Genomic DNA, 26,350 nt, shown 5'->3' with positions numbered 1-26,350 from the left:
TTGAGAAAATAGGTAACTGGTGGTAAATAGCAATTTAGTCCCAATTATATAGTTTCTCACCCCTCTTAAAAAAAACAAACAAAAACCAAAAATTGGCACTGAACAAAATAATGCAGTCTGGTCTTAAAATTATTTTATTTTATTTTATTTTTTTGGTGGAAACAAATAAATCAACAAAACTTCTCTGGTTGCCTCCAGAATATGTTTACATTTTGAAATTCAGTGTGATAAAGAGTATTTTGTTCATAGTGAAATGTATTTGTCTTCCTGAATGTTAGTTCATATAATAGCAGAGTAGCCAGATTAACAGAATTGCTCTAAAAAAAGAATATTTTAATCCAGTAACTTGAATATTTAGAACACTTACTGAAAATCACAAGGGGTAATGATAAGTATAATCAGGTTGGAGACCAGATTGGCCGAACTGCAACATTTAACAAGAAAAGAAACTTTCACGTTTTAGCATTAACTTATATAGACTAGGTCAGTTACTAATATCCTAGTTTCAGAAATGTTCTTGTATGCAAAATCATGGTAAGTCTACTTGTGCTGATGGTACAAAAATGGAAAACGTGAGAGTACATGAGGAGCTATTGCTGAGAAGAGAGAACTACCACTTCTGGATCATGTTGGAAGAGCCCAGTGATCTGGTACCATCTCTTTAAAATGAATACCTTTTAAAATGATGGACAAATGCATTGTTTGTAGTGTTTTATCCTCTGAGTTTCCTGAAGAATAGGATGTACATACTTGGAAAAACATCAGTTGCTTGGTTTTGAAAAGCTTCACAGAATTCAATTTGGAACTCAAAGATATATCTCAAACTAGGTTTCAAAGAAGTTTAAGGAGTTCTGATAACTTTTCATAATGAGAAATATACTAATTTCTCAGTCTAATGAGTTTGATCAACTCATCTCACAGATGTGTTTTAAAAAACTATTATCCTGCAAACATATTTATTGTCTAGAATTTTTTTTTTCTCCTCTTTCTCCTTCTAGCATATATAACATGAAATTAGTGATTGGGAACATAACAGTAACAGCAATCACTAGGAATTTAGTATTCTTGCTCTATAGTCTTTTTTAAAACTTTTTATTGGACAGGGTTTGAAATTGAGTTTTTCCCCTCTAAGTTAGCTAATTTTATTTAGGCCCTGACCTATGAAAAGTCTTAATGAGTTACACAAGATATTATTTCTTCAGTTAACAATAGTGAAAGACTATGAAAGTGACTGATGAATGAAGATTGTTTTCTTAAAATTGGAGGCACTGTGGCGATATTGAACAGAGATGTCTTTGGGGGCAAAGTGTGGAGACTGCTCATAGGTTACCTCCTCCAGACCAACCTGGTGCTCCAGGAGGCTGCTGCGAGAATTTTGCATCTTTCCATCCTGCTGGTGGGCCTAATTTGCAGTGATCCCATTTACCTGCAAAGGATAGTATTTGCAACAAGGCCTCGCCTTTTGAGAATTGTATCAGATTTGTAGTCAAAAGCCACTGGGCCCAGTCCTAGGTGTAGGCCTTGATAAAATCATGAGTGTTACCTGGAATTATTTCCTCCTTTGTGAATTAAGATTACTTACTTACTAATTGATTTATTCGGCTGATGTAGGAGCACGTTCTATTGTGTTAGGAATTAGGGCAGCAAATAAAGACAGAACTGCTGACATGCAGGAAGGAGGTCATTGTCTACAGAAATAGCTGTCACAGCACTCTCCTGAGCCTAAAATTTAAAAACAACAGACGTGGCTTTGCTTTATGATCTATGAGGTACCATACAAATTCAAGAGGTACTGACGACCAACGGCAGCACGTTAAGGCTAAAAGATTAAAGTACGAGCATGTATTAGGTAGAATATGAGAATAAAAATGTAGTCAATCTTTGATTATGCACCAATTGGTTAGAGTTTATGATTATCAATGCCCTTTGATTCTCCTTCTTTTTCCAACCACCAACTATTGCATATTTCTCTACTCATTAACACCTGGCTAGGAGTGGGAAGATTAAATGCTAATCAGCCAATTTAGCTAATTGTTAGCTGCTGCTATGATCCTTTTCTTTTTTATACTAAAAATGTTTGAGCTTTTATTTAACCATCGAAAGGTCCCTTACATATTGGCCCTAGAAGATATGCTTACAGCAATTCTCAAGAAAATGAACACGAGTGGTTTTATGAGATAGAAGTAGCTACAATTTTCTCCCCCTAAAGCAATGTTTTGGTTTTCTTTTCTACAACTGTGTCCACAAAGAACCTAAACAGTCAGTCAATTCAGTCAAAAATGTGTTCTATTCAAGTAAAGAAAAAAAACCGTGGGGATCATTTGACATTGTGCATACCAAGCTGAATGATTGAACTTCGCTTTTCAGCTGTGTGTTTTCATAGCATGTTTATAGAGCTTGAGGAGGGGTCAAATGAGTTTACTAGATTATATTCTTATATTTTAAAAAAGACCAGCACTTGTTTATTACTTTCATTAAGGGCATGATTAGGAAAATGAGGTCTGTCTTATATAAAAATTTACAATGTATTTATTTTATTTTTTTATTATATGTTGACAAATTATAGTTGTATATATTTATGGGGTGCAAAATGATATTATGATATTTTAATACAATATGGAATGATTAAATCCAGCTGATTAACCTATCCATCATCTTAAATATTTGACATTTTTGTGACGAGATCATTTGAGATTTACTTTTCTGGCAGTATTGGTACAGTATTAAATTATTAGCTATATATTCACCATGCTGTGAAACAGATTTCAAAAAAATGTTAAAAATCAAATCATATTGAAGAAAAAACTTGATTTTCACAAAAAAGTTGAGATAGGGAAAAGTTAAAATCTTTTACTAAAATGTTAGTTGTGAATTTCCAAACTTCATGTCACTTTCCTTTTCTTTTACTGCATAAATAAATTCAGGTATTTTGTTTTCAGTAAAGTATTAAAGAGAATAACAAAGGTAGTGATTCATTGATTCTCAAGTATCATACTATAACTTCATATTACATATTTCTTATTGGCCAAGTGTTTAGAAATTCTTAATCTCCTACAACATGACTGTGTTAGAAGAAAGCTTCAGGATTTAATAGTTGCAATTTTAAGTGTAGCCCTATATAAACAACTGTACTTGCTAAGTGCATTGGAACCAGTAGGGAATCAGTTCTGAGAAAATTTCTTAAGACTACCTTCCTTTTTGCCTCTGGTAGACATTACAGGGCCCTCCCCAATCCAAATAAGGGAGAGAAGAATGTTCTGAGTATTAAGGGCACTAAGAATAAATCTGAGCTATCACGGATAAGATTACTTTCAACTCTTTATTTCATGTTTTCTGACACAGATCCCAAGATCTGTAATTATCTTGAGAAACTGTGGGGGCTGAGACAGTACTTTTTAGTTCCTTTGGCTTTTTTGTTGTATTTGCCTATCTCTCTTTGAGGCTGGAGAGCTGGGGGGGAGGGGGTTGCGTGTGCAGTGCGTGCGTGTGTTCCTATAGAGTGCCAAAAAAAAAAAAAAAAAAAAAGTACTGATGAGTCCTGGGGAGATGAGGCTATTTTTGTTTGAAGCTGACACTTCTAGCTGAGCCACAAGTGCTGCTTGGAAAGGGCTTAGGTTGTTTCCAGGGGGAGAACTCTGCAGAGAAGAGGCAAAGTTCAGCAGGACAGCAAAGAAGCAGCAGAAACAGCCAGGAAAACGAAGAGCCCTCACGTTTTAACACAGAATTCCCTACCAGAGTTCTCGAATCCTAAAGTAATCTGCAAAGTGTCACTTGACCGGAACTTTTCACCTGACGTTTCACCTGACTTTCTCCGACCACCATGACTGAGATCACTGCTGAAGGTATTGCTACCATTTTCCAATAGTATCAAGCAGGGAAAAATTGTGTAAATTGAAAGCCACATTGATTGTCAATGTGCCCATTTAAAATGTTGCTTTGAGGAAATTGTTAGTGATTGTTAGTGATTCTGTGCAGGATCAGAGAAGTGGATTTGGGAACTGGGAGGCTGCCAGATCTGTATGTTGGGGGAGTGAGAAGAGAATTCTCTGAAATTTTGCATGTGGAAACTGTTCTCTGCTATACCAAAGGCCCCGCTAGTTAACAGTTGTCACCCACACCTCTATAAATAGCTATGGTCGTGTAACATGATGGCTGATATCTTATCTAGCAAAAATTAAAAGGCTTGCAAGGAAGGAGATCATAATAAACTTAAAATATTGTATTTAATGTTCAAACTTAGCAAAATGATTTTGAGCAATTTTGCTTTATGATATTTCAAAATGGAGATTTTTAATTTGTCTTTTCTTTTCTAACTACAGTGTATAAATACACACACACCTGTAAGTTTTATATACAATTTCAAATAAACTTCCCACAAAGTTTCGATTTTAATATTGATGGATATTCAAAGATAGTTTGGAATTCCACAAACTCACTGTAGATCAATCTTTTCTTAGAAATAAAGTAATTAAGTGTGAGAATTCTGATTTTTTTCATAAACTTATTACTCTTTTCCTTCTAAATAGTAAATTCTATCTTTGTACTAAAATAAATATTTTCTGTTTTAATACTTATACTGAAAAGCTACATGCTATAAATAAGACATATAATTTTAATTTGACCGTGGTAGCACATTTTACCAATATACATATAGATATACGTAAAATATATTTCTTAGAATAAAGGAAACCTTTAAAACTAAAGCATTTGGATACAGACAGAGTCTGGTTCTAATGGGGATAAAAATTTGGAAGGGGGATCTAAAATTTGCTTCTGACAGCTGTGAAAAAAAGCCAGACAGGTGGTGTTCTTGACAGCTTCCAAGTTGAATTCTGTGCTGGTTTGTTTTTAATTAGACAACTGAAAAATAAAACGTGTTTTTTGTCCTTTGGGGTAGAAATTAGTACGAACACACAATAATTTTTGTTGGAGATTTTCATACAATATTTATAAGAATTGCCTTACTTGCACCTTCCACTAAGAAATTTAGTCTGGCACCCCAAATTAATAACAACAATCCCTGAGGGATTTCTATGTATTAGGTGTTTTGCTCAGACCTTTATGTATATTTACTTATTTAAGCCTCACACAACTCAATTAAGTAGGAATTATTATCTTTGTTTTGCAGGGACAAAAGACTGTAACTGAGATGTTCTGTAACTTGCTCAAGACCGTAGCATTGCCAAGATTTGAAGCCAGCTCTCTTAAATCTAGTTTGTGTTTTTTCTCTTTTCTAAGAAGATATCAGGTTTACTCTTTACCAATTTTAGTTCAGAATTTGCTAACTAAATATAAATAGCATTTTTTCCTGTTCCTTAGATATTCTGTGTCATGTGGCCTTTAGTTTGTTTTAAAGAGAGCTATCTATAAAAACTTCTTGCTTAGGCCTGCACAAGTTATTAAGGTACCTATGAGAATGCTTCCCCACCTCTGTGTAGGGCACGGACTGCCAGCTGATTCAGAGGTCAGCTAGACATACCATTTTTGGCTTGCTTGTGGATTATGCCCTATAGACCTTTGCACTTGATTCATAAAATTTTTACAGAAGTATTCCTGATTATGAAACAGAACTTTTGTTTCTCCTTCTCAGGTGGAGAATTTAAAGGTATCTTGAATGACCTCTTGGAGTTTCCATTAAGAATAATTAAATTAGTAATAAAATTTAAAAAGTAAGATGCCATCTAATTCCTTGGTGATAGTCATTTAACACTCCCTGGTCTTAATAGTTCATAGGATCTATATCATCTGAATATCAATTACACGTTTTTTTCCTCTTCTAGAATGATCTATTGATAATATTTCTCTAGTGAAAATTAGACTGACAACTCAAATGAATTTATCTTTTAAGGTTGATACCACAGTCATTCTCTGTGGTTATTCAAGGATTTTTGCACGCTGCTCTACTACACACTTTTTATTTTGTCTTCATGATTCTCACTTTTTGTGCCTTAACTACAGTAGCCTTCTTCAAGTCTTTTTATAAAAGGTACACTTGTGTACAGGTCCTTGGTACAGACTATTTCCTCATCCTGGAACAGTCTTTTCTCTCATCTGCTATATTTATTTTGCAACCACTTTTGAACACTGAACATGTAAGCAATATATCAGATAGCCTTATGCCATCTACTGATTAGCCTTCCCACCCACTTATCACAAATATTTTATAGTACTTAAGAAAGTTTGAGCTAGAGCAGCACCTTACAGAGCTCTAGTCCACTGTCCTCACCTCGATTTTTGGAAAGCCCGTGCTCATATAAATTATTATAAATTATATCACTCTCCCATGGTTATTGATATTTAGGGGAGATCTGAGGATACAATTCATGTCTCCTGTGGCTTATCCCAGTGCTTAGTCAACTGTAGTACATGGCATGTCTGTAAACCTTTCTGAGATCTTCACATGGATTTCCACTGCATGTTTTGAGTTGGATGACTTCATCAGAGGAAAGAAAGAAAATAATGCTAGATATTGAATTACATTTCAGGTACAGAGCAATAGAGAAACTAGAACTAAGAAAAAGTTGGATGCCCCCAGATTTTAGGAAAACAGCACTTTTGATCCTGGCCATAATAAATTAATACATATAATTATAATGGCAATAACAACTCATTTATTTTAAAGACATAAGATGTCAAACAGCATATTAAACTAATTCTCAGGACAACTAAATGAGGTAATTATTGTTATTATTGGTATTTATAGAATGGGAAGCTGAGGTTCAGAGAGGTTAAAAAATGTATCTGAATTCACATAGCTGATTATGGTGTACTAAGATTCATACACAGGCCTGACCACAGAGTTGTGTTGAGTATGTCCCCTCACTGTGTGAGACTTATAATTAACTTGGTATCAATTCAGTGATTTTGGGGGGCCTAGAATAGGCCCATGCGACATTGGATAGGTTAGAACAGGCGTTAGACTGGATTAGACTCAAACATTGCTCAGGTTAAGGGCTATAAATAGCCCTTTACCTTCCTTCCAGAGGCCCAGTTATTCCCAGGCAAGTGCCAAAGTTAGCTCCCCCTTCTGAGGTCCATACAAACTTACAACTACCAGTTGCAGCATCTATTTGACAGCATATATACAAAAATACCTTTTGAGTAATTTAGATAATGAAGCAAAGTTTGCTTAATTCTTAGTAGCTTTGTTAAAAAGATGGTCAGAAACTTTTTAAAAAGTTGGTAAAATACCTAATGTTTTCAAATTGCCAGTTAACTAAAATACGGTCATATTATGCTTTACAATAACTGTATAGTTGATTTCTCTGGGTACAAGAACCTCCAAAATATAGGAAAATACACATTTTTATGTAATGGATTTAAATTGGTTGTGTTCCTACACGTAATTAACTTAACGTTTACTAGAACATTAGTTAAAGGAAGCTATTATGTTTTGAATGATGAATATGCTAATTATCCTGATCTGATCATCATACATTGTACACAGGTATTGATATACAACCCTGTACCCCACAAATACATATAATCAATTACTTTAAAAAAAAACAACTTATGAATATGGTCATATTTAGACTTTCATATAAAATTATCTATATACAAAAAATAAATAAAAAGTTAGAAGAGCTTATGTCAAATTCTTAACTTCTAAACTATCATATAACCTCAGGGTTCAGTAGAAGGGTTGTTGTACTATGTATGAAACTCTTTCCTTACTATTAGCTGAATGACATTTCACTGCTTCTATAACAATCAAAATTGTGAGAGGATTTGGTATTCAAAATTTAGAGCCAACACGGTCATTTATTTTATACCTTGCACTGTTCCAGTAGCACAAGAGCACCCATTGTTGCTCTCAAGAAGAAAAATCAAGAATTCACAGCCAAACTACTTAAGAACTAGGCATATAAGTTATATCACCTAGAGAAATGGATGGGGAAATTAAGAGAAGGAAGAGATTCAGCCCTCACATTTGTACATACCTCCCCCAAGCAAACAGCAGCTACTCTGGCCTAAGTGGCGATGACTTGGGGGTGTGGGGGGCGGTAGCACTAGGTTCAAGCCCTGCTCACTTCTGGGTTATGTTCTCCATTCTCCTAATCAAGAAAAGCAATAGACTACATATAAAATACCATTTTTCATTCCAGGAACACATTTTAAAATTGGCATTGAAAAGCCAGTATATTTGGAAGAGGAGGGCCATGATGGCAAGAGGCATAGTAAAATGAAAAGAGTTGCTCATGGGTCATTGAAGTGGGAGATGGAACTTTTACATTATGTAGCATTTGAAGGTAATGCAAAAATCCATGTATAAGAGTGTGGAAGCCACAATAAGGCAAACTGTTGGCAAAATATAAGGCAAAACCCAACCAACCATTAAAATAACAGGTAGAACTGACTCCTCTGATTCAGAAAGAAAGACAGAAGAAAGACAGAAAGAAAAAAAAAGAAAAGGAAAATGTCATGGCTTCCAGTTTTCAAGAAGTAGAGGGATAAGGAATATGCTAAAAACTACAGTACAGTATGCGCTGTATGCAAACCTCTATAGTACGAACAACCCAGTTCCTTCAAATAAGTTACTAAGAACAAGAAAATCTATGGATTAAAAGAAACATAAAAAAAATAGCAACTCATCACAACGTATGGGATTATTGGGTCTCGCTTCAAACAACCTTAAAAATTTCTGATACAACAATTGGAAATTTAACACACTGTGGATGTTAGATGATATAATTAATTATTGTATTTTTAGTGGGATAACCATATGGTGGTGTTAAAATTACTTACTACTTGGAGATGCATTCTCAAATATTTATGGATGAGATAATGCAATGTTTGAAATCTGTTTCTAAATAATATGCCAGAAAAGAAAATAGATGGGATGTGGGTGGGGTGGGTTGGTCATGACTTGATTATGTTGGGGTTGATAGTGGGTACGGGGGGTTTCATTATAATATTCTGTCTACTTTTGTGAATATTTAAGCTTCTTCACAATAAAGAGTTAAGAAAAAACAAAAGAACATAGTTGATGTTTTTAGTAAAGGAAATAACTTTTAATAAGAATTTACTTTTCATTACATATATGGGTCAGTGAATCCACTGGTCAGCAAATGTATTTGTAAGTGCAAATTACTCTCTAAATTGAACAGTCTGTTTTTATTGAAATGGAAACTGATACACTTGTATTAGACAGAGGGGTCCAGAAATACACTTTATGCTTGTAAAAGCAGACAAGGAAATAATTATTTTTAAGTATATCTATTATAAATGTGGAAATCTGTAGGTTAGTTTCACATCACTTCTCAAAGTTATTAGTGACATTAATTACAGACAGTAACTATGAACAGTTAATACTTGAGATGGTTTATGGGAAAGCCTGAGAACAATTTAAAAACCTAGGAGTCAATATCATGCAAGGAAAAATAATTCCCAAAATTGCTATGGCCAGGAACATTGTGTTTGGGTAATAAGTACCAAGCTTTTACATGAGCATCTCTTTGAAATATCCCAGAAACTGAAAAGCAGGTATTACAAAAACCTTCTTTATCTTCTTTACTGCTCCAGTTGAATTTGGGAAAAGAAAAGAAAAGCACTTTGTGAAAACCAGTGCAGTATAGTTCAATTGTCAGAGAGAAAAACTAGTGCAGAGCTAATAGAAGGCAGCATTAAGAAAAGGAAGTGTGCTAGAGCAGCAAGTACATGGACACTTAGTAAAAAATTAGGTTTCCAGCACTAACTCCACAGCTTAACTGTACATGAGCAGGGAAGGAAGGGACCTCAGGAAGAGATTGTAAACTGGTAGGTGAATCTAGGTTAATTGTGAATAATATGGCCAGAGGAATTTTTTCAACTTTTTATAAGATTGTGCTGGTTAGCAAATTAAATTTATGCTTTTGTAATTTAGCAAAGCGTCCATGATGTAAAACCTGCAAAATCTGTAGGGAAAATGAACAGAAAAGATATCTTTGTAGTGTCAGCCCTAGCTGGGTTCCACTGAGAAATTTTTTCCTGTTGCTATTATTATTATTTGTAATAGTGACATTTTCCATAGCCCCCACCCCATAAGCACACAATACCAATGGAAAATGTTCTGTTTATCAGCCTAAATGCTTCTTAATTTTTTCCGGCTTATTTGTGGTCATCATTGTGGCTGTAAGTTAAAAATCATGCTGTTCAGCTATTATACTAAAGGCATAGGAATCCTTAGATTCTTAAAGCTTCCAATGCTGTTTGTATTAATTTTTAATCAGTTAACAATATTTAATATGAGAGAAACATAAAACAGCGCAACTAAGCAATTTTAAAATCATCTACATTGAACTTTAGGTTGAATATATTAATTTCAAAAGAGAATGCATAGGCGGTTAAGATTTTCCAGTTAAGTTTTTGGTTTTATACTTATGCTTAGTTGGAACTTAACACCTATGTTAAAACATTATTATTTTCTTTCCTTTTTTCAAATAAATAGAAACCCTTTGGGGACATGCTTAATATATTAAAAATGCATATTATCTAGAGTAACACACTTAAAAAGAGCAAATTAGGGAAAAATCTTCATCTAGCAACTGTGCATTACCATCATAGAATAATTCCAAGACTCTGGAATTTTGGCTCCATTTAACTCAAAGCTCTAGGAAGATCCATCAAGGTTAAGTATTTTGCTCTTCCCAGTTCCTACTTGCTTTGGATAATATGAGTGACTTGTGTCGTTTCTGATAAAAGGGCTTTAGTGTCATATAAACATGTATCGCCCCAAGTGAGGGTTATGCAGCTATAGATGAACTTCCTGGTCCAAAAAGATAGTAATTTCCATCTTCAAAGTGAGCTAAAAAGAGTATCCTTGGCAAATGTGTAACGAATAAAGCCCTGCTCCTCTCTATACAAGTTGTGCTCTCTACACATCAAACATCTCCACATCTCTGCCTAAAGTCAAGCTGTCAAAGACACTTGAAATTTACAATTTTGAGAGATCCTTTGGTATGTAAATGAGCTGTTTCTTCATAAACTGCAGAGTCCATCTCACTTACAATGCACTTTAAATATTACATCTAAATATATATGATGTAGGTATTTTTTAATTTGGTATCTGTGGCAGGGGCTGGGGCATGTGGTCTTCATTTAAACAAGTTAAAGATACAGTCTTTTAATCTATAAAAACAAAGATAATTTACATTCAGCAACATGCTCTGTACAGGGAAAACATGGATTTATTCAGATAGCATGAAACTAGAACTCACTGTGACAAACTGGTTTTATCCTCGCTACTCATGTGCTGCGGCGTTCTCCCTTTCCTGACACAGGGCACTGGAATGTTGAGAAAAACAAAGGAAAGGCAAAGTTCTTAGTATTTCAAACTTAGTTTTAATAATGTCAAGGGCCTTGGTGAACTTGAAAATGTGAGAGAATCAGTTTCAATTAATTTAGACTTTCAGATACATTTTTAGAAAGGTTTCTGTGGAATATTTGTTGTTGCTTTTTAAAACGAAATTTTCATGTGATTAGGAGAATTTTTTGTTTGAGGTAGGCATTTGATATGATGAACGACAAGACAAAAATAGTAAATATAAAGTGGTATTTCTTTGACATTCAATGCTAGAGCTATTATTTTTGTCCATGGTTATTCTTATTCAACTTATAAATAACTGCCTAGGGGGAAAAAAGACTGTACAATAAAATCTTTAAATTGCTGTAGTATGGTAAAACACCAAGCTGGTGAATTTAAATCTGTAGAAGTATTAAGTATTGCATTTAGAGAAAAGCAAACAAAATGCCTCCACCTGAAATATAACAGAATTTTAGACTCTGTGGTATTAATTGTCAACCTAGATGTAGATTTATAAAGCAGTGTGTCATGTCAAAGCTTCAGTCATATTCAATGTTTGAGCACCTGTTATGTACCAGGCTGAAAGCCAGACAATGGGGACACAAAGATGAGTAAAACAAGGTCCCTTCCTCTGATTGCAGGTTGAAAAGCAAGCAGAAAAGCAAAAAACAATCAGAATGAAGACTGGACAGATTTAAAAACATATGACTCCACTTTGGAATTATAACTGATGGTATTAATTTAGTTACACAATGTCGTGTGATGGTTCATAAATCTTACAATTTGTGAGCACACGTTGAAACTTTTTGAAAATATTTTTAGGAGGAGTAAAGAATGTCCTATTCTTGACAGTGATGATTTGCAATGCACATGACATTGTTGAGAAGGTGAAATGGTTGATCAAGGAGTGAGAGACCAAGAGTAGTTTTGATCAATGTGGAGATAAAGGAAAAAGATGAGGTAGGTGAAAATTAGCAGTCTGTGGGATGATACTCTAGGATGACCATGGTACAGAGGTCATCTAAGAAATTGGGTAAAAGAAATTTTAACTAAGAAATTGGGTAAAAATCCTGGTTTAAATACTCTGTTTTTAGCCAGGCACCCTATTGCTATAATACCAAAAAAATCTAAATGTCTTATATTCCTGATTTCTTTCGAACTAGTTGTTTATTACAGTCCCTAGTTCCCAGTTCCCCCATGTGAGAGCTCTTGCCCTATATGTACCTCCACTGCTGCTTTTGAGCCCCACATACGTTACCTTGGGATTACTTTGTATATATGAAGCACCATTTCCAACCCATGAAGAAATAATGAAATAATGCTATCAGACAGGTTTTCACTAAATATGTTTCTTCAGGTTAACAATAAGGTCAGTTATTAAAGACTTAGAACTTGTTGTTCTAAATACTATGAAAATTAGTGTTTCAGGCCAGTGGTCTTGTCAAGACGTACTATAAAGAGATTACATTAAGCATTGAAGCAAGGCAAGAGGGCTTTCAAGATGCTAGGGAAACGTCTTTATCAAGGGAAGGGTGAAGAGATGTGGTTCATAGACCAAGGCTCAGAAGATGTGACCAGGAAATAGGGTGGCTGAAATGAATAGATTAACGCAATGTCAGCAGAACTCTCTGGAAACTTTGTTCATAGTGACTGAGAGTTTTGTTAGAAATAATAGTTCTGATAGTTGCCAGAGGATTTTGGCTGTCTCTTGAATTAACTACTTAGGTTTAACTACTCAGTTGTCTGCCCAGTCCCCTGGATTTGAAATGTTTTGTAGGGCCTGGATAGAACAACTTCTTATAACAATAACTCTGACATAGGTCCCTGTTTTTGAGTGGCATGGGCTCTCAGTACCTAGGTGTTCTGGAGCACAATATTTTGTCTCCTTCCCATCACTATTGTCATTTATCAGTGGATGGAGAGGAGCAAAATTGCTGACACCCTGAAAGATATTCACTCACTTAACAAACACTTGTATGGATTTTTGATATTTGCTGTTTCCAATTATTGTTTTAAGTCTGCGGATGAAATGTGAAACATACATAAATCTAGCCCTCAAGGGATGATGAGATCATTGCATAAATAACTATATGATACAAGACTGCCTGTTCTAAGTTTCCCAAAAGAAGTAAGTATATGATTATATACAAAAATTGTGAAATAAATTCTTTGGTTTCTCATCAGTCAACTTTAAAGTAGACAACAGTTACACTTATGAAACAATTAAGGAATAAATCAATATAAAATAAATAAGCAAATCAACTGTTATGAGATATTACTATCAGGGAAATCCAAGAAGCAAGAGAATAGATGGATTTGGTTGATCAGGGACTGTCATAAAGGAGTAGAACTTAAGTTAAAATTTGAAGGATGTTTCTAAATGGAAGGACAGGGGTATAAATGAAAAAGCAAAGAAATAAGCTATTACCAACATCCCTAGGTCCTAAAAGTTCCAGGTTAAGTTATTTAACAAGCAATTATTTGATATTTTCTTACTAAATTAATATCTTCTCTTGGGCTCCATGTACAAAGGTCAAAGAGACACACTTTATTTGCACTTGGGGCAAGAAAATTTGTTGTAAAGATTTTTGCTGGAGATTGTAGAATAATTAGTATCCAGTAGCATGTCTTATAATTTTGACCCACAAACATCCCAAGCATTTTCTATAGAGATGCCACACTAGACCTTAGTTAATAACCAACAAGAATATAAGACAGGACAGGGGCTGTGGGCCCTAGCCCCACTCCCACCACTGCACATCCAGGCCAGCAATGGTAGCCAGCCTGATGCAGGTGGGCAGGTGGGGTTGGGGGGGAAGGGTGTCCTGGGAGAAGGTGGCCAGGACAGCCCCACCCACACCTGCAACCAGACCCTTGAAGATATTTATTAACCATGTGCCTTTCTTTGGGTATGTAACTCATCTGCTCATGTCCTTCACCAAATTTCTGCTTAGATTTTTCTAAATCACTTTTAAGAGTTCTCTTTGTGATAAGGATATTAATCTTCGTGTGTTTGAAAAAGAAGAGAATAATGGTTACCAGAGGCTGGGATGGGTGTGGCTGGGGGAAGATAAGGGGTGAACTAATGGGGACCAAACCTAAGTGAATCATTGTGCAGGATATGCATGTATTGAAACAGCACACTGTACCCCACAAAAATAAATATAAATAAAATTGAATTTTAAAAAAAGAGTGTAAGACAAAGATGAGTGTAGGTGCTAATGGTAGTTTCAAAGGAGGTGGGATCAAAGGACTTAACTATGAGAAACTCTAAGGTTAGCTATCTTCTAGTTTTATATAGAAGATTCTTTTCAGGTCAATATAGGGGATTTGAATTGGTGAGAAGGTTATTTTAATATTCCCCAGTCAGTTACCGATTTAGAGTTAGTATACCAAGCACAGCCATCGAGTTCAAGTTATTTGGGATAGAATGAAATCCTTACTGAAATACCATTATAAGTGTCTGCCTTGATTTGCTATTTTTAATTCTATAGTATAAAGAAGAAAAAATGATAACTTTTAAGGAAGTATGGGGCAAAGAGATTCACAAGCTACGGGGAATTGCACACTTCTTCCTTGAGAAAAATCATTGAAAGGTGATGACATATTTTCTGTGTCTTTGAGCTAATGAGTTGAGAAGTGACAGCATAATTTGAGAAGAGGCACAGGTAGAAGCAGCCCTGATGGGCAAACTGAAAGACAGGACTTTGCAAAGTTGCCTGATGTTGTTTTACAGAAGCTAAATAACAAACTTGAGGATGGATTTCTCATTTTTTTTTTACCTGAGAGTCACCCTCAATTGTGACATGTTGAACTCATCATCTGCTTAGAGCACCTTCAGTGTTTCTTTAATCCTTTACAACACTACCACACTGACAAAGGTGCTTTCAAATCATGTGGAAACTCACTTAAATTAAGTCATTAAATGACACTGGTGTAGAAGCTGAAATGCAGAAGAATTCTATCTACAAGTGTAAAACAAATTAGAATACCATGGTGACTGGTGAATAATACTGTCCCACTTGGTTTTCAAGAGAATAGCCATCTCATCAGTTTAACATTAAAATAAGTATTATGAGTTGTCACTGTTTTTAAAATGATTTTTATTTTTTCTTTCAAATTCATTTTTTTATAAACTATAGACCCTGAAAGGTGCATAAATCATTTATATGTATATATCATTTACAAAGCAATAATAGAATTGACATCCACATAACCAACAGCCAGATCAGGAATTTATTTCCAGCACCTCTGAAACATATCCCCATCTGCCCATGCAGTGACTCTCACCTTGGTGTCACTTCCCAATCAAGGCTCCTCTTTCTTCAATAGATCCCCCCAGAAAACAACTATTCCAACTTTCTTGATAACAATTTTCTTCCTTTGCTTTATATTTATGATCTCAACATCTATAATATAGTTTAGTTTTGCCAAGTCTGTTTTTTACATATATGGAGCCACACAGCATGTATTCTGTGTTTGGCTGCATTAATTCAATACTCTGTTTGTATGAGTCATCTATGCTGTTGTATGTAGCTATAGCTTATGTTATTCTTCTTTCTATACAATATTCCATTGTATGAAAGTCACAATTTATTCATCCACTGAGCTTTATTTTTTCTTTTTCAGTTGGGAGGCTATTATGGACAATGCCGTTATGTTTATTTCTCTTCTTTTTAGTTTTAATATTCTATGATTCTATCACTAATGTATATTTATTTCATGACAGTAGGATTTTTGGTAAAAAGGTACATTCATCATGAAAAGGACACCTTGCTTGCTCAAATTAAGTAGTCTGTTCCACATTATTTAAATATCATTGAAAAACATGGAGACAAGGTGACTGCATGGCTATCCACTAGAAATGCCCCAGCTTGTTTTTCAGAAGAAATCAACCTAGTCCCATAAGATATACAAAATCTGTGTTTAAAGGAGCAGGGAAAGAATGAATAGAATGTTGAGGACTTCTCAGAAATAAAGAAGAAATCCCCAATATATAGTGACCTCTTCTGAGACTGTATAGGCAGCAACTCAAAAATTGGCATGTAGAACCAAGCATAAAAAAGATTATTCAACAAATATTTATTGAATGACATGTCTCCCCATTTCCAAGTGCTGTGCTCAAATCTGGGCAAATAGCAGTGAAAAAACAGCCCCAATTTTCAGAGTTCCTGCCGTTGTTAAAACACACCTATCTGATGACCTGAATCCTCATTGTGACCAGGTTCTGCTGTCCTTCCTAGAACTGCTGAGTGCAGCCAAATTCTTGCTTAATTTGCCCCCTTCTTCTAGGATTCCTGTACATTCCTGTTCAGTGGATGTAATCTTTAGTTAGACTTTAATGACATTTATTAGAATATTTCTATTGTTCATGTTCAGGCAAGACTTACTTAGCTTTCCACTCTTACTTATCCTGCTTTTAGATTGAGACCACCTGTCTTTAGAAGGTGACCACTTCAAAAAGATAATTTTATCCACTTTATGTTTATTTTGCTAGCTTAAATTCTTTTTTTTTTTTGTCTTTTTTCCATGTCCGGCAACGGATCGCAACCCTCAGTGTTGCCCCCGTACCGGACCGGGGACCGGCAACGGGATCGCAAGCCTCGGTGTTGCTCCCGCGCCTCGCTCAGCCAGTGAGCGGGAGCCGGTCTGTATGTGGGGTCCGAACCCTCGGACGGGAGCGCCGCAGCGCTTCCCAAGCGGCGCACTATCCAGTGCGCCACCGGGCCGGCCCAGCTTAAATTCTTACAAATGACCTTATTTCCAGTTTAATAAAAGGAGGTTTCACTAATGTGGGAAAGCCTAACTCTGCCTTGGTGGGTGAGAAGAGAAAGATTAAGAGAGAATTTTTACCCACTTACTTATATTTTATTACCTCTAAAGATGAAAATGAGAAAAATTCTGTCTATTTGTGAAAAGTTTTGAAGGGCATGGGTACAATAGATAATTCTTTTCTGTTTTTCAATTTGAGTAAAAATATAAGAATTTATATAAGCTTTGAGGACATAACTTGGAGAAAATTCCAAATAAGTTGTAGGCTCCTAGATCACAGACTCTCCAAGTGTGATCACCAGTCCAACAGCAACAGCAGCATCTGGGAAGTTATTAGAAAGGCAAATTATTAAGATACAGTCCAGGCTTTCTGAATCATAAATTGTGAGAGGAGCAATCTGTGTTCTAACAATCCTTTCAGATAACTGCAACAGATGTTTAAGTTTGAGAACCGTTACCCTAGTTAATTACTTATAGATGTTTTAACAAATTCTTCCTACTTTGAATTATACTTATATTAGTAATAAAGACCTAAATCATGCATGTATTATAGTTGTTTAAAATTCACTTATAATGACAGAAGATTCTTTTTATGATAAATTTATAATCATGTGCAATAACATGACTCTTTTCATGAACAATGGAGGTCTGGAGAATGACAATGGAGAAAAAAAAAAAAAGAATGGTAGAACAATTTGCCTGGAGAAGCATGAAGGTGTGTGGAGGCCAACAGCTCAGATGTATGTACTGAAACTCATTAATTTTTTTTCCCAACCAGCTATTCCTCTGGGTTTTCAGAGTTATGTGTTTCTCCCACTTGCCCGATCTCTAACCTTTGGAATCCTCATTTCTTGTATCTGTATTTTCCTCTTTATTCTCATTCTTTCTGTTCAAATTTAAGATCTCATTATTTCATATTTGAACCCTTGGATGTGATGGATTTTAGTTTTCAAAAGAGATTTCCCATTTCACATGCTCTTCTTATGATATAACCTTGACTCTTTCCATTGGGAGGTGAAGTCTATTTTCCTTCCCTGGAACCCTACAAAATGTGTGACTGCCTCAAAAAATTAAGTACAGTAAAAATGACTTCCAAGCCTAGATCATAAAAATGTCATGCATGTTCGTGTTGTTTTATTGGGATATGTGCTATTGAAACCATGCTGTAAAAAAATTCAAGCAGACTGCATTGAGGCCCATAGTGAGAGGAACCAGGATGTTGGTGCATAAACCCAGCTGAGCTTCCATTCAACAACCAACACAACTTACTAGCCATGCCATTGAGCCATCTTGAAAATGGATCCTCTATTGCCCATTTGAGCCATCCTAGGTGACACTTGTAAAGCAAAGGCATGAAATACCTATGAAATCTTAACCAAATTACAAAATCAATTATTATAGTTGTTTTAGACCACTACGTTTTGGAATGTTTTGTTATGAAGCAACAGACAACTGGTACATTATATAAACATCTAGGTAATCTCTTGACCTCTAGCCCATTCTGCATACTGCTACCAAATTAAATCTGTAATACCATACAACCTAATGAACAATGGTAACTTATTCAGTCAACATTTGCTTCAGCTAGACTCAACATGATGTTAGGTAATGGTACAATTGCTATACGTTTCCAATTTTATCATTCATTTATCCACATACTCATTCCTTTGTTTATTCAAAACTATTTATGGAATGTTCACTGTTATAATAAAATGTTCTAGTTACTGAATATATATTCATAAAGAAAGAACAAAGAAAAAGAAGGAAAAGAGGAAGAAAAGGAGGAAAGAGAGAGAGGAGATAGAGAAGGAGCAAGATATAATTTCTGCTGTCAATAGACCTGCTGATGCAGATTCCCAGCTGAGGTTCCCATCCCACTTGGAGATTTTGCAAATGTGAGTGGGCATTTTTTTGATTAGGACACCTGAAAGGTATAATTGTGGGCCATGAATTTTAAGCAACACTTTGCTCCACTGAGCAGGCCTCAACAAAATTTTGCATGTATGAGGAGTGCTCATATAACATCTATTGATGAAGAGCATTAAGAATATGGATTGTCATTATGCAGAATAATGGCTTCCAAAGATATCCATGCCCTAATCTCCATAACTTGTAAATATTTTACCTTACATGGCAAAAGGGAGTTTATAGATGTGATTATATTAAGGACCTGGAGATGAAGAGATTATCATGGATTATCTGGGTGGGCCCACTTTAATCACATGAGTCTTTAAAAGTTGGAAACCTTTCCCGGTGGAGATGTGATATAATGATTCGACCAGCCACTACTGGTTTTGAAGGTGGGGGAAGAGGCCATGAGCCAAGGAATGCTATAACCTATAGAAGGTGGAAAGAACAAAGAAGTGGATTCTTTTCTAGAGCCTCCAGAAAGGAATGTAGCCCTGCTGACAACTTGATTTTAGCTACTTGAGATTCATGTTGAATTTCTGAGCCAAAGAACTGTAAAATGATAAATTTGTGTTGTTTTAAGCCACTGAGATTGTGGTAATTTGTTATGGAAGTAATGGAAAACTAATATACCAGTGTCTATCTGATTACTTTAAATCTCTCTTATGGATTAAAACACAAATTTTCAGAAGGTTCACATAAAATTGACATAGAAGAAAAATTTATTTTCTGTGAAGTATTTTTACCCTAAATCACTTTTTAAATAAAATCCATCCTTTTATATAAGAAATCTGAGACTAAAAAGGAGCCCCATTTTCAAGGTCACAGAGCTCATCATTGGGACAGTTAATGATAGATTCATGATTAACTAGGTTATTCTATCTGCAGCAATGTATACTGACTTACTTTCTAAGAAATGGAGTTTTCTAGTAAGTGACATTTTCTCCCTAATAATCAGCAATGTTAAACAGGCACTTCATTTTTTTTTTTCAGACAGATATTTGAAAATCCTAGGAAAGAGGGGTTGTAGTTTCTACAGTATTTATTCCTTCTTATTATCTCTACAATTAATCAGCTTCCACTCCGTTTAGTGAGCATTTCTGAAACATAAACTGTGACTTGTTCTATAATCAATGGTATTTGTGTATATATTTAGTCACAGAATATATAATACATACTGTCCACACTGTCTAGAAGACTATAAAGTGAACTTCTTTAAAAGTCCCTTGTAGTTCTTTTAGAACAGGACACCTTGCTCTTCTTTGGAATAGGTACCCTTTATCTTGCTGGGTTTGCACACACTACCAAGCTATGTACATTTTTGCTGGATAAGAGCCTATGGGTAGAAAGCTGACTCTACTGCAGTTAAAAATCAGGTCAGAGATTAATTTCATGAAACCCACTGTCATGTCAGCTAAACAGGATCTGTTTGAGGTAGGAGAAGGATGTATGATCACTCTGCTTGTTGTTCAAGCTAAAATAAATGTCTCTCTTCTATATTTGGATCTGAAACAATCTTAATTTCCTCTAGGACTTCTAAAGTATCCTAGGGTAAAGTTTCTGCAGACTTAAAACTCTGATACAATCTTTGTGCTTAAACATCTTCCAGATAAGACTAATGAGAGGAAAAAAGGTGGTCTGACGTTAGGTACAGGAAGAAGATATGACAAATGGGGTTAATTAGAATTATTAAAATAATAAAAGGTAGAAAAGAAAAGCTTGGAGTTAGATAAACATAAAGTTAGATGTGCAGGAAAATAAAGTCATATCAGTTCGGCCTGAAAACAGTGAATGTCTATTAAAGGGCAGAGTGCATGGAGACATACATTTGATGAGGAGTGTTAAAGTAAAAAAATTCAGGAAGGAGAGAACAACAACAGAGCAAAATTGGAAGTGGTGAGAAACCATACATACATAATATTTATATAACATTACACAGTATAAATGAATATGAATAAATACATGTACTTAAGTTTGATTCATGATGCATTAAGTAAAAGGTAAAAATAAAGCTTTGATTTTAATATTTAGTTCCTACAAAATATCAGACACTGTCCATGAAGCGCTGAGATAATATTTGTTTTTATTTTTTGAATTTATTTTTAAAAATATTTGACCACACTACAAAAAGTGCTAATTCTGTTATCAATATTCTTTTTTTCTTTACCCCCTCCCCCATTATAGATATTTTTTGACAAGTGTACTTATAAAATAATTTAAAACATTTTATTTTAAATATAATGTTAAATATAGTAGCTTAAAGTCAGTTGTAATATTTTTGTTCTAGAATAATTTTTCAAGTTTTTCTTATTATCTGAATTTATATTTTATGTTTTTGAAGTAATATTAAAAGGATCAATTTGTGGTTATAAAAAAAAAACAACAACCCAAAAAACGAAAAAGAAAGCATTGTCCCAAGGTAACCTGTGTTCTTTGAATGACAGGAGTTTGAAGGAGAAAGTGATTTATACACCCCTACATCAAATATCTCCCAAACTTTAATGTGCATATGAATCACTTAGAGATCTTTTTAAAAGGCAGATTCTGATTAAGTCTGGGGTGGGGACTGGAAATCTGCATTCCTAACAAGCCCACAGCTGGTAGGATGCTGCTGGTCCATGGACCACACTTTGAGTAGGAAGACCCCAGAACATTTTATTAAGTTGTTCTTTTTTGAAAATCATTTATACATATATTTATATATATTTGTGGGGTATGGTGGTGTTGTTGCAATACATGCACATACTATATGTTGATTCACTTGAGGTAGACACCATAGCTTTGTACTCATTAGTCCACCACTTCACTGCCTCCCTGCCCCCTTCCACTCCCAGCCTACTCTGGTAACCATTATTCTACTTGCTACTTCTTTGAGAACTTTTTTTTTTTTTTAAAATTGGATTCCATATGAGTGAGATTATGCATTATTTGTCTTTCTGTGCTTGGCTTTCGTCACTTAATATGATGGTTTCCAGTTTCATCCATGTTGCTACAAATGAGAGGATTTCATTTTTTGAAATAGCTGAATAGTATTCCATTGTGTATCTATAACAGTTTTTTAATTTAAAAAAACTTTTTTATTCATTCTTCCATTGATGGGCATTTGGGTAATTTCTTCTCTTGTCTATTATGAATAACATTGTGATGAACATGTACTGCAGGCGTCTTTTGATACATTGATTTCATTCCCTTTGGGCATGTATCAAGTAGTGGGATTGCTGGGTCATAAGGTAGTTCAATTTTTAGTTCTCTGAGGAAACTCTATTCTGTTTCCATAGTGGCTGTAATAACTTACTTTCCCATAAAGAATATAGGAGACTTCCCCTTTCCCTGCACCCTCAATAGCACTTGTTATTTTCTGTCTTTTTGATAATAGCCATTCTAATCAGAGTAAGATGTTATATCATTTTGGTTTTAATTTGCATTTCCCTGATGAGTAGTGGTATTGAGAATTTTTCATGTGCCTGTTGGCCATTTGTATGTCTTCTTTTGAGAAATGTCTGTTCAGATCTTTTGCCCATTTTTTTATTGGTTATTTGTTTTCTTTTTGTTGAGCTGTTTGAATTCCTTATGTATTCTGGATATTAGCCCTTATCTGATGTGAAGTTTGCAAACATTTTCTTCAATTCCATAGGTTATCTTTTCACTTTGTTGATTGTGTCTTTTGCTGTGCAGAAGATTTTTAGTATGACATAGTCCAATCTATTTTTGCTTTTTTGCCTGTACCTTTGTAGTCTTGTTCAAAAAAGGGCTGCACATTCCCATTTTGTGTAGTGTTTCCCCTATGTTGTCTTCTAATAGGACAAGTTTTGACTTCAAGTCTATTTTATCTAATAAGAGTATAGTTACTCCTGCTCACTTTTTTCCCCCATTTTTATGGAATATCTTTTTCCATCTCTTCATTTTCAGTCTATGTATACCTTTGGAGATAAAGTTTGTCTCTCGTAGGCAACATATGGATGGGTCATTTTTGTTTTAATTCATTCATCCAGGCTGTGTCTTTTAATTGGAGTATTTAACCCATTTACATGTGCAGTTATTAATGACATGTGAGATCTTACTCCTGTTACTTTGTTGGTTGTTTTCTGATTGTTTTGTTTATCTTTTGTTCCTTTCTTTATCCTTTATTTTTTATCTTAGTGGTTTGGTGGTTTTCTGTATTGATGAGGTTTGATTCCTTTCTTTTTCTAATTTGTGTCTATTCTACCAATACATTTTATATATTCAGGTGTTTTTGTGATGGTCATTGGCATTCTTTCTCTTCTACATGTACTTCTCTTCTCTCATAAACATTTCTTGTAAAGCCAGTCTGGTGAATTCCCATGAAATTATTTCTCCTTCCTTTCAGAAGGGTATTTTTGCTGGGTATAATATTCTTGCCTGGCAGTTTTTTCCTTTCAGGGCTTTGAATATATCATCCTATTCTCTCCTGACCTAAAGGGCTTCTGCTGTTAGTCTAATGAGGATTTCCTTATAAGTGACTTGACATTTTTCTCTTGTTGTTATTGGAATTCTCTCTTTGTTTTTAACTTTTGGCAGTTGGACAACAGTGTGTCTTGGGGAGGACCTTTTTGGGTTGAATCTATTTGTGGACTTCTGAGCTTCCTGGATTCAGATGTTCATATCTTTCCCAAGACCAAGGAAGTTTTCAGCTATTATTTCACTAAATATGATTTCAATACCTTTTTTGTTTTCTTCTCCTTAAGAAATGCCCACAATTCAAGTATTTTTTCACTTAATAGTATCCCATGAATGTTGTAAGCTTTGCTTATTTTTAAAAATTATTATTTTTCTTTTTTTGTCTTCTAATTTGAAATAACTGTCTTGAACATCAGAAATTCTACTGCATGATCTAGTCTCTTGTTGAGAACCTCAGGTGTGTTTTTTATTTTGTTCAATGAATTCTTCAATTCCAAGATTTCTGTTTGAGTTTTTTAATGATATTTATCTCTTTGTTAAATTTTTCACTCAGATCATGAATTGTTTTTCAGATTTCAGTGAATTATTTGTCTATATTCTCTTGTATCTCAGTGAGTTTTCTTAAGATTATTAATTTGAGTTCTTTTTCTGGCAAGTTGGTAATTCCAAGTTCTTTGGGATCAGTTACTGGAGCATGATTGTATTTCTCTGGTGGTGGTGTGTTTCATTGGTTTTTTATTATTTATTTATTTATGGTATTTGTTTCCCTGCATTGATATCTGTGCATTTCCTGGATCAGCAACCTTCTTGAATTTTGTGGAGTGGCTTGCATGGGGAAGGACTTTCACCTGCAAATGTGTCTTTGGGTGTCAACTGGTTAGGGTACAATGGCTTTGTTTTGCAGTAGTGTAGAATCTGCAGTTTCTTTAGCTGTTAATCCTCTTTTGCTATGTCTGTGCATGTCTCAGCAGCCTATGCTTAGTAGGTTTGTGGCAGCAGTAGCATGGTTTTGCTGGGGATGGGTTTGCTGTATTGGTTCTTAGGCTGGTGGTGTGCATGTGCACATTGTGGGTCAGTCATCTCTGGAGCTGGCTCACTGGGGATGGGGTTGCTGTATTGATTTTGATCCTGAGAGTGTGGGCATGTGGTGTGTCAGAGATTCCAGCGTTGGTTTGCTAGTTACAGGATCATCATGCTGATTCTCTGACCAGGGGCAGTCCTGCCAGGGGTGCCTCAGCTATACTGTTTGTCACTCAGAAGTATGTGTGTGCAATGGCTGAAAGACTCAGTACATGACAGCTGGACTATTGCTCTTAGTCAGGGATTTTTTTCCAACTACCTGGGTATAGGTCTGTTGGGAACTGGCCCACTGAACCACTTCTCAGGGCCAGGTGCAAGATTTTGCTTCCCTTGGCAGTTTGGTAGTGTGTTACCAAGGGTAGAGGTGCTGAGCTGCTTCTTGGGCAGTCAGTGGGTCTGTTAAAGGGGGTATACCTAGCTGCTTCTCAGGTGGTGGTCAAGGCGGTGCCAATAGATGGGTCTGCAAAGAGGGGGCCCCACCAGTCACTTCTTGGGTGATGGGTGAGGTCAGGAATTGAACTTGCTGAGAGGGGGCCCTGCCAGGTGCTTTTAGGGAAGTGGGTGAGGCCACTAGATGAGGCTGCAGAGAGAGGACCCTGTCACTGCTTCTTGGGCAGCGGGCAAGTCCACTAGACAGGACTGTAGAGAGAGGGCTCTGTCAGTTGCTTCTTGGGCATTGGGTGAGGCTCCTAGGCAGGCCTGCTGAGAGGGGGCCCTACCGGCTTCTTCTTGTGTGGTGGGTGAGGCCACTAGTTGGAACTGTTGAGGATAAGACTGCCTGGTTGCTTCTTTGGAATGCACTTTAATTCTTCCAGCCCAGGAGTGTATTCATTAGGGTAGGGACCTATGAGCTGTTTGGGTAGGGAGGTTAGGCACACAGATCTCTGGCTTGGAACACAGGGATGCATCAGTTCAGCAGGCCTGGGATTGACATGCAATGCTGGAGTTTAAGCTGCTTCTGGGTCCAGGATTCAAGGTGCTGGGATCAGGGTGATGCAGCCTCTCCCATGAGGGAGTGCAGTGGCTACTGGCCCCCAGGACAGAGCATGCTCCCAGAGTGGCTCTGGTTTCAAGGTGGTGCTATTCTGCATCGGCTTGTGTCACAAATGTGGGAGGCGATGTGGGAGGTGAGGAGTGCACACTATGTGCTCCTGTTCAGGAGAAATGCTGTACATGTATTCCAGGCAGCTTCCCACATTTGGCTCTGGGCTTGCCAGGACTGTGGAATTTTCTTGCAAGAAGAATTCCAGGCCTCTGTGGTAAGGATGGGTGTTGGTGCGGGCCCTCTTCCTACCTTTCCCCCTGGAAGAGAAAGTCTCTCCTGTGATGATTCTCCTGTAGTGATGGAGACGTGGTGGCTGAGACCTGTGACTCTCTCTCCTCTCTATGCTGTTGTCCTAGGATTTTGTGCTCCACAAGGATCTCACCAGTCTCATGCTGCACTCTTGTGGTTTCCCACAGATGCCCCTTTCAATATTTAGCTGTCTACTAGTTCCGGTCCTTTTCTGTGAGGGGGACATACCCTGGGCACTTCTAATCTGTCTTCTTGTTCTGCCTCCAAAAAAATCTGGTTACTATTGCTTTATATATATTTTGAAGTCAGGTAGTGTGATTCCTCCAACTTTGTTCTAAGTTTAAAATTGCTTTGGATATATGGGGTCTTTTGTGGTTACATACAAGTTTTAAAGTCTTTTTTTCCTATTTCTGTGAAGAATGCAATTTATATTTTGATAGCAACTGCACTGAATCTGTAAATTGCTTTGGGTGATATGGACATTTGGATGATATTAATTCTTTCAATCCATGAACAGGGGACATCTTTCCATTTATTTATGTCTTCAATTTCTCTCACCAACATTTTACAGTTTTTTTTTTTTTCTTTTTTTTTTT

The 26,350-nt window shown here is 35.9% G+C and overlaps 1 protein-coding gene across 1 annotated transcript in view; it reads left to right on the top strand.

Moving 5' to 3' along the window:
• Nucleotides 1-3,521: 3,521 nt before the first annotated feature.
• The window catches only part of TRDN (triadin), a gene marked incomplete at its 3' end in the record, with an annotated part of 179,582 nt that continues 156,753 nt past the window's right edge, over nucleotides 3,522-26,350 (top strand). The window contains exon 1 of the mRNA XM_008580267.1: nucleotides 3,522-3,842. Within this exon, the coding sequence (XP_008578489.1) occupies nucleotides 3,821-3,842 (22 nt within the window). The remainder of the gene's footprint in view (nucleotides 3,843-26,350) is intronic.

This window comes from Galeopterus variegatus, unplaced genomic scaffold (assembly GCF_000696425.1).
Source record: "Galeopterus variegatus unplaced genomic scaffold, G_variegatus-3.0.2 Scaffold2054, whole genome shotgun sequence".
Lineage (NCBI taxonomy): Eukaryota > Metazoa > Chordata > Mammalia > Dermoptera > Cynocephalidae > Galeopterus > Galeopterus variegatus.
The sequence above is the reverse complement of the archived record's forward strand: the minus strand, read 5'-3'. Positions and strand labels throughout refer to the sequence as shown.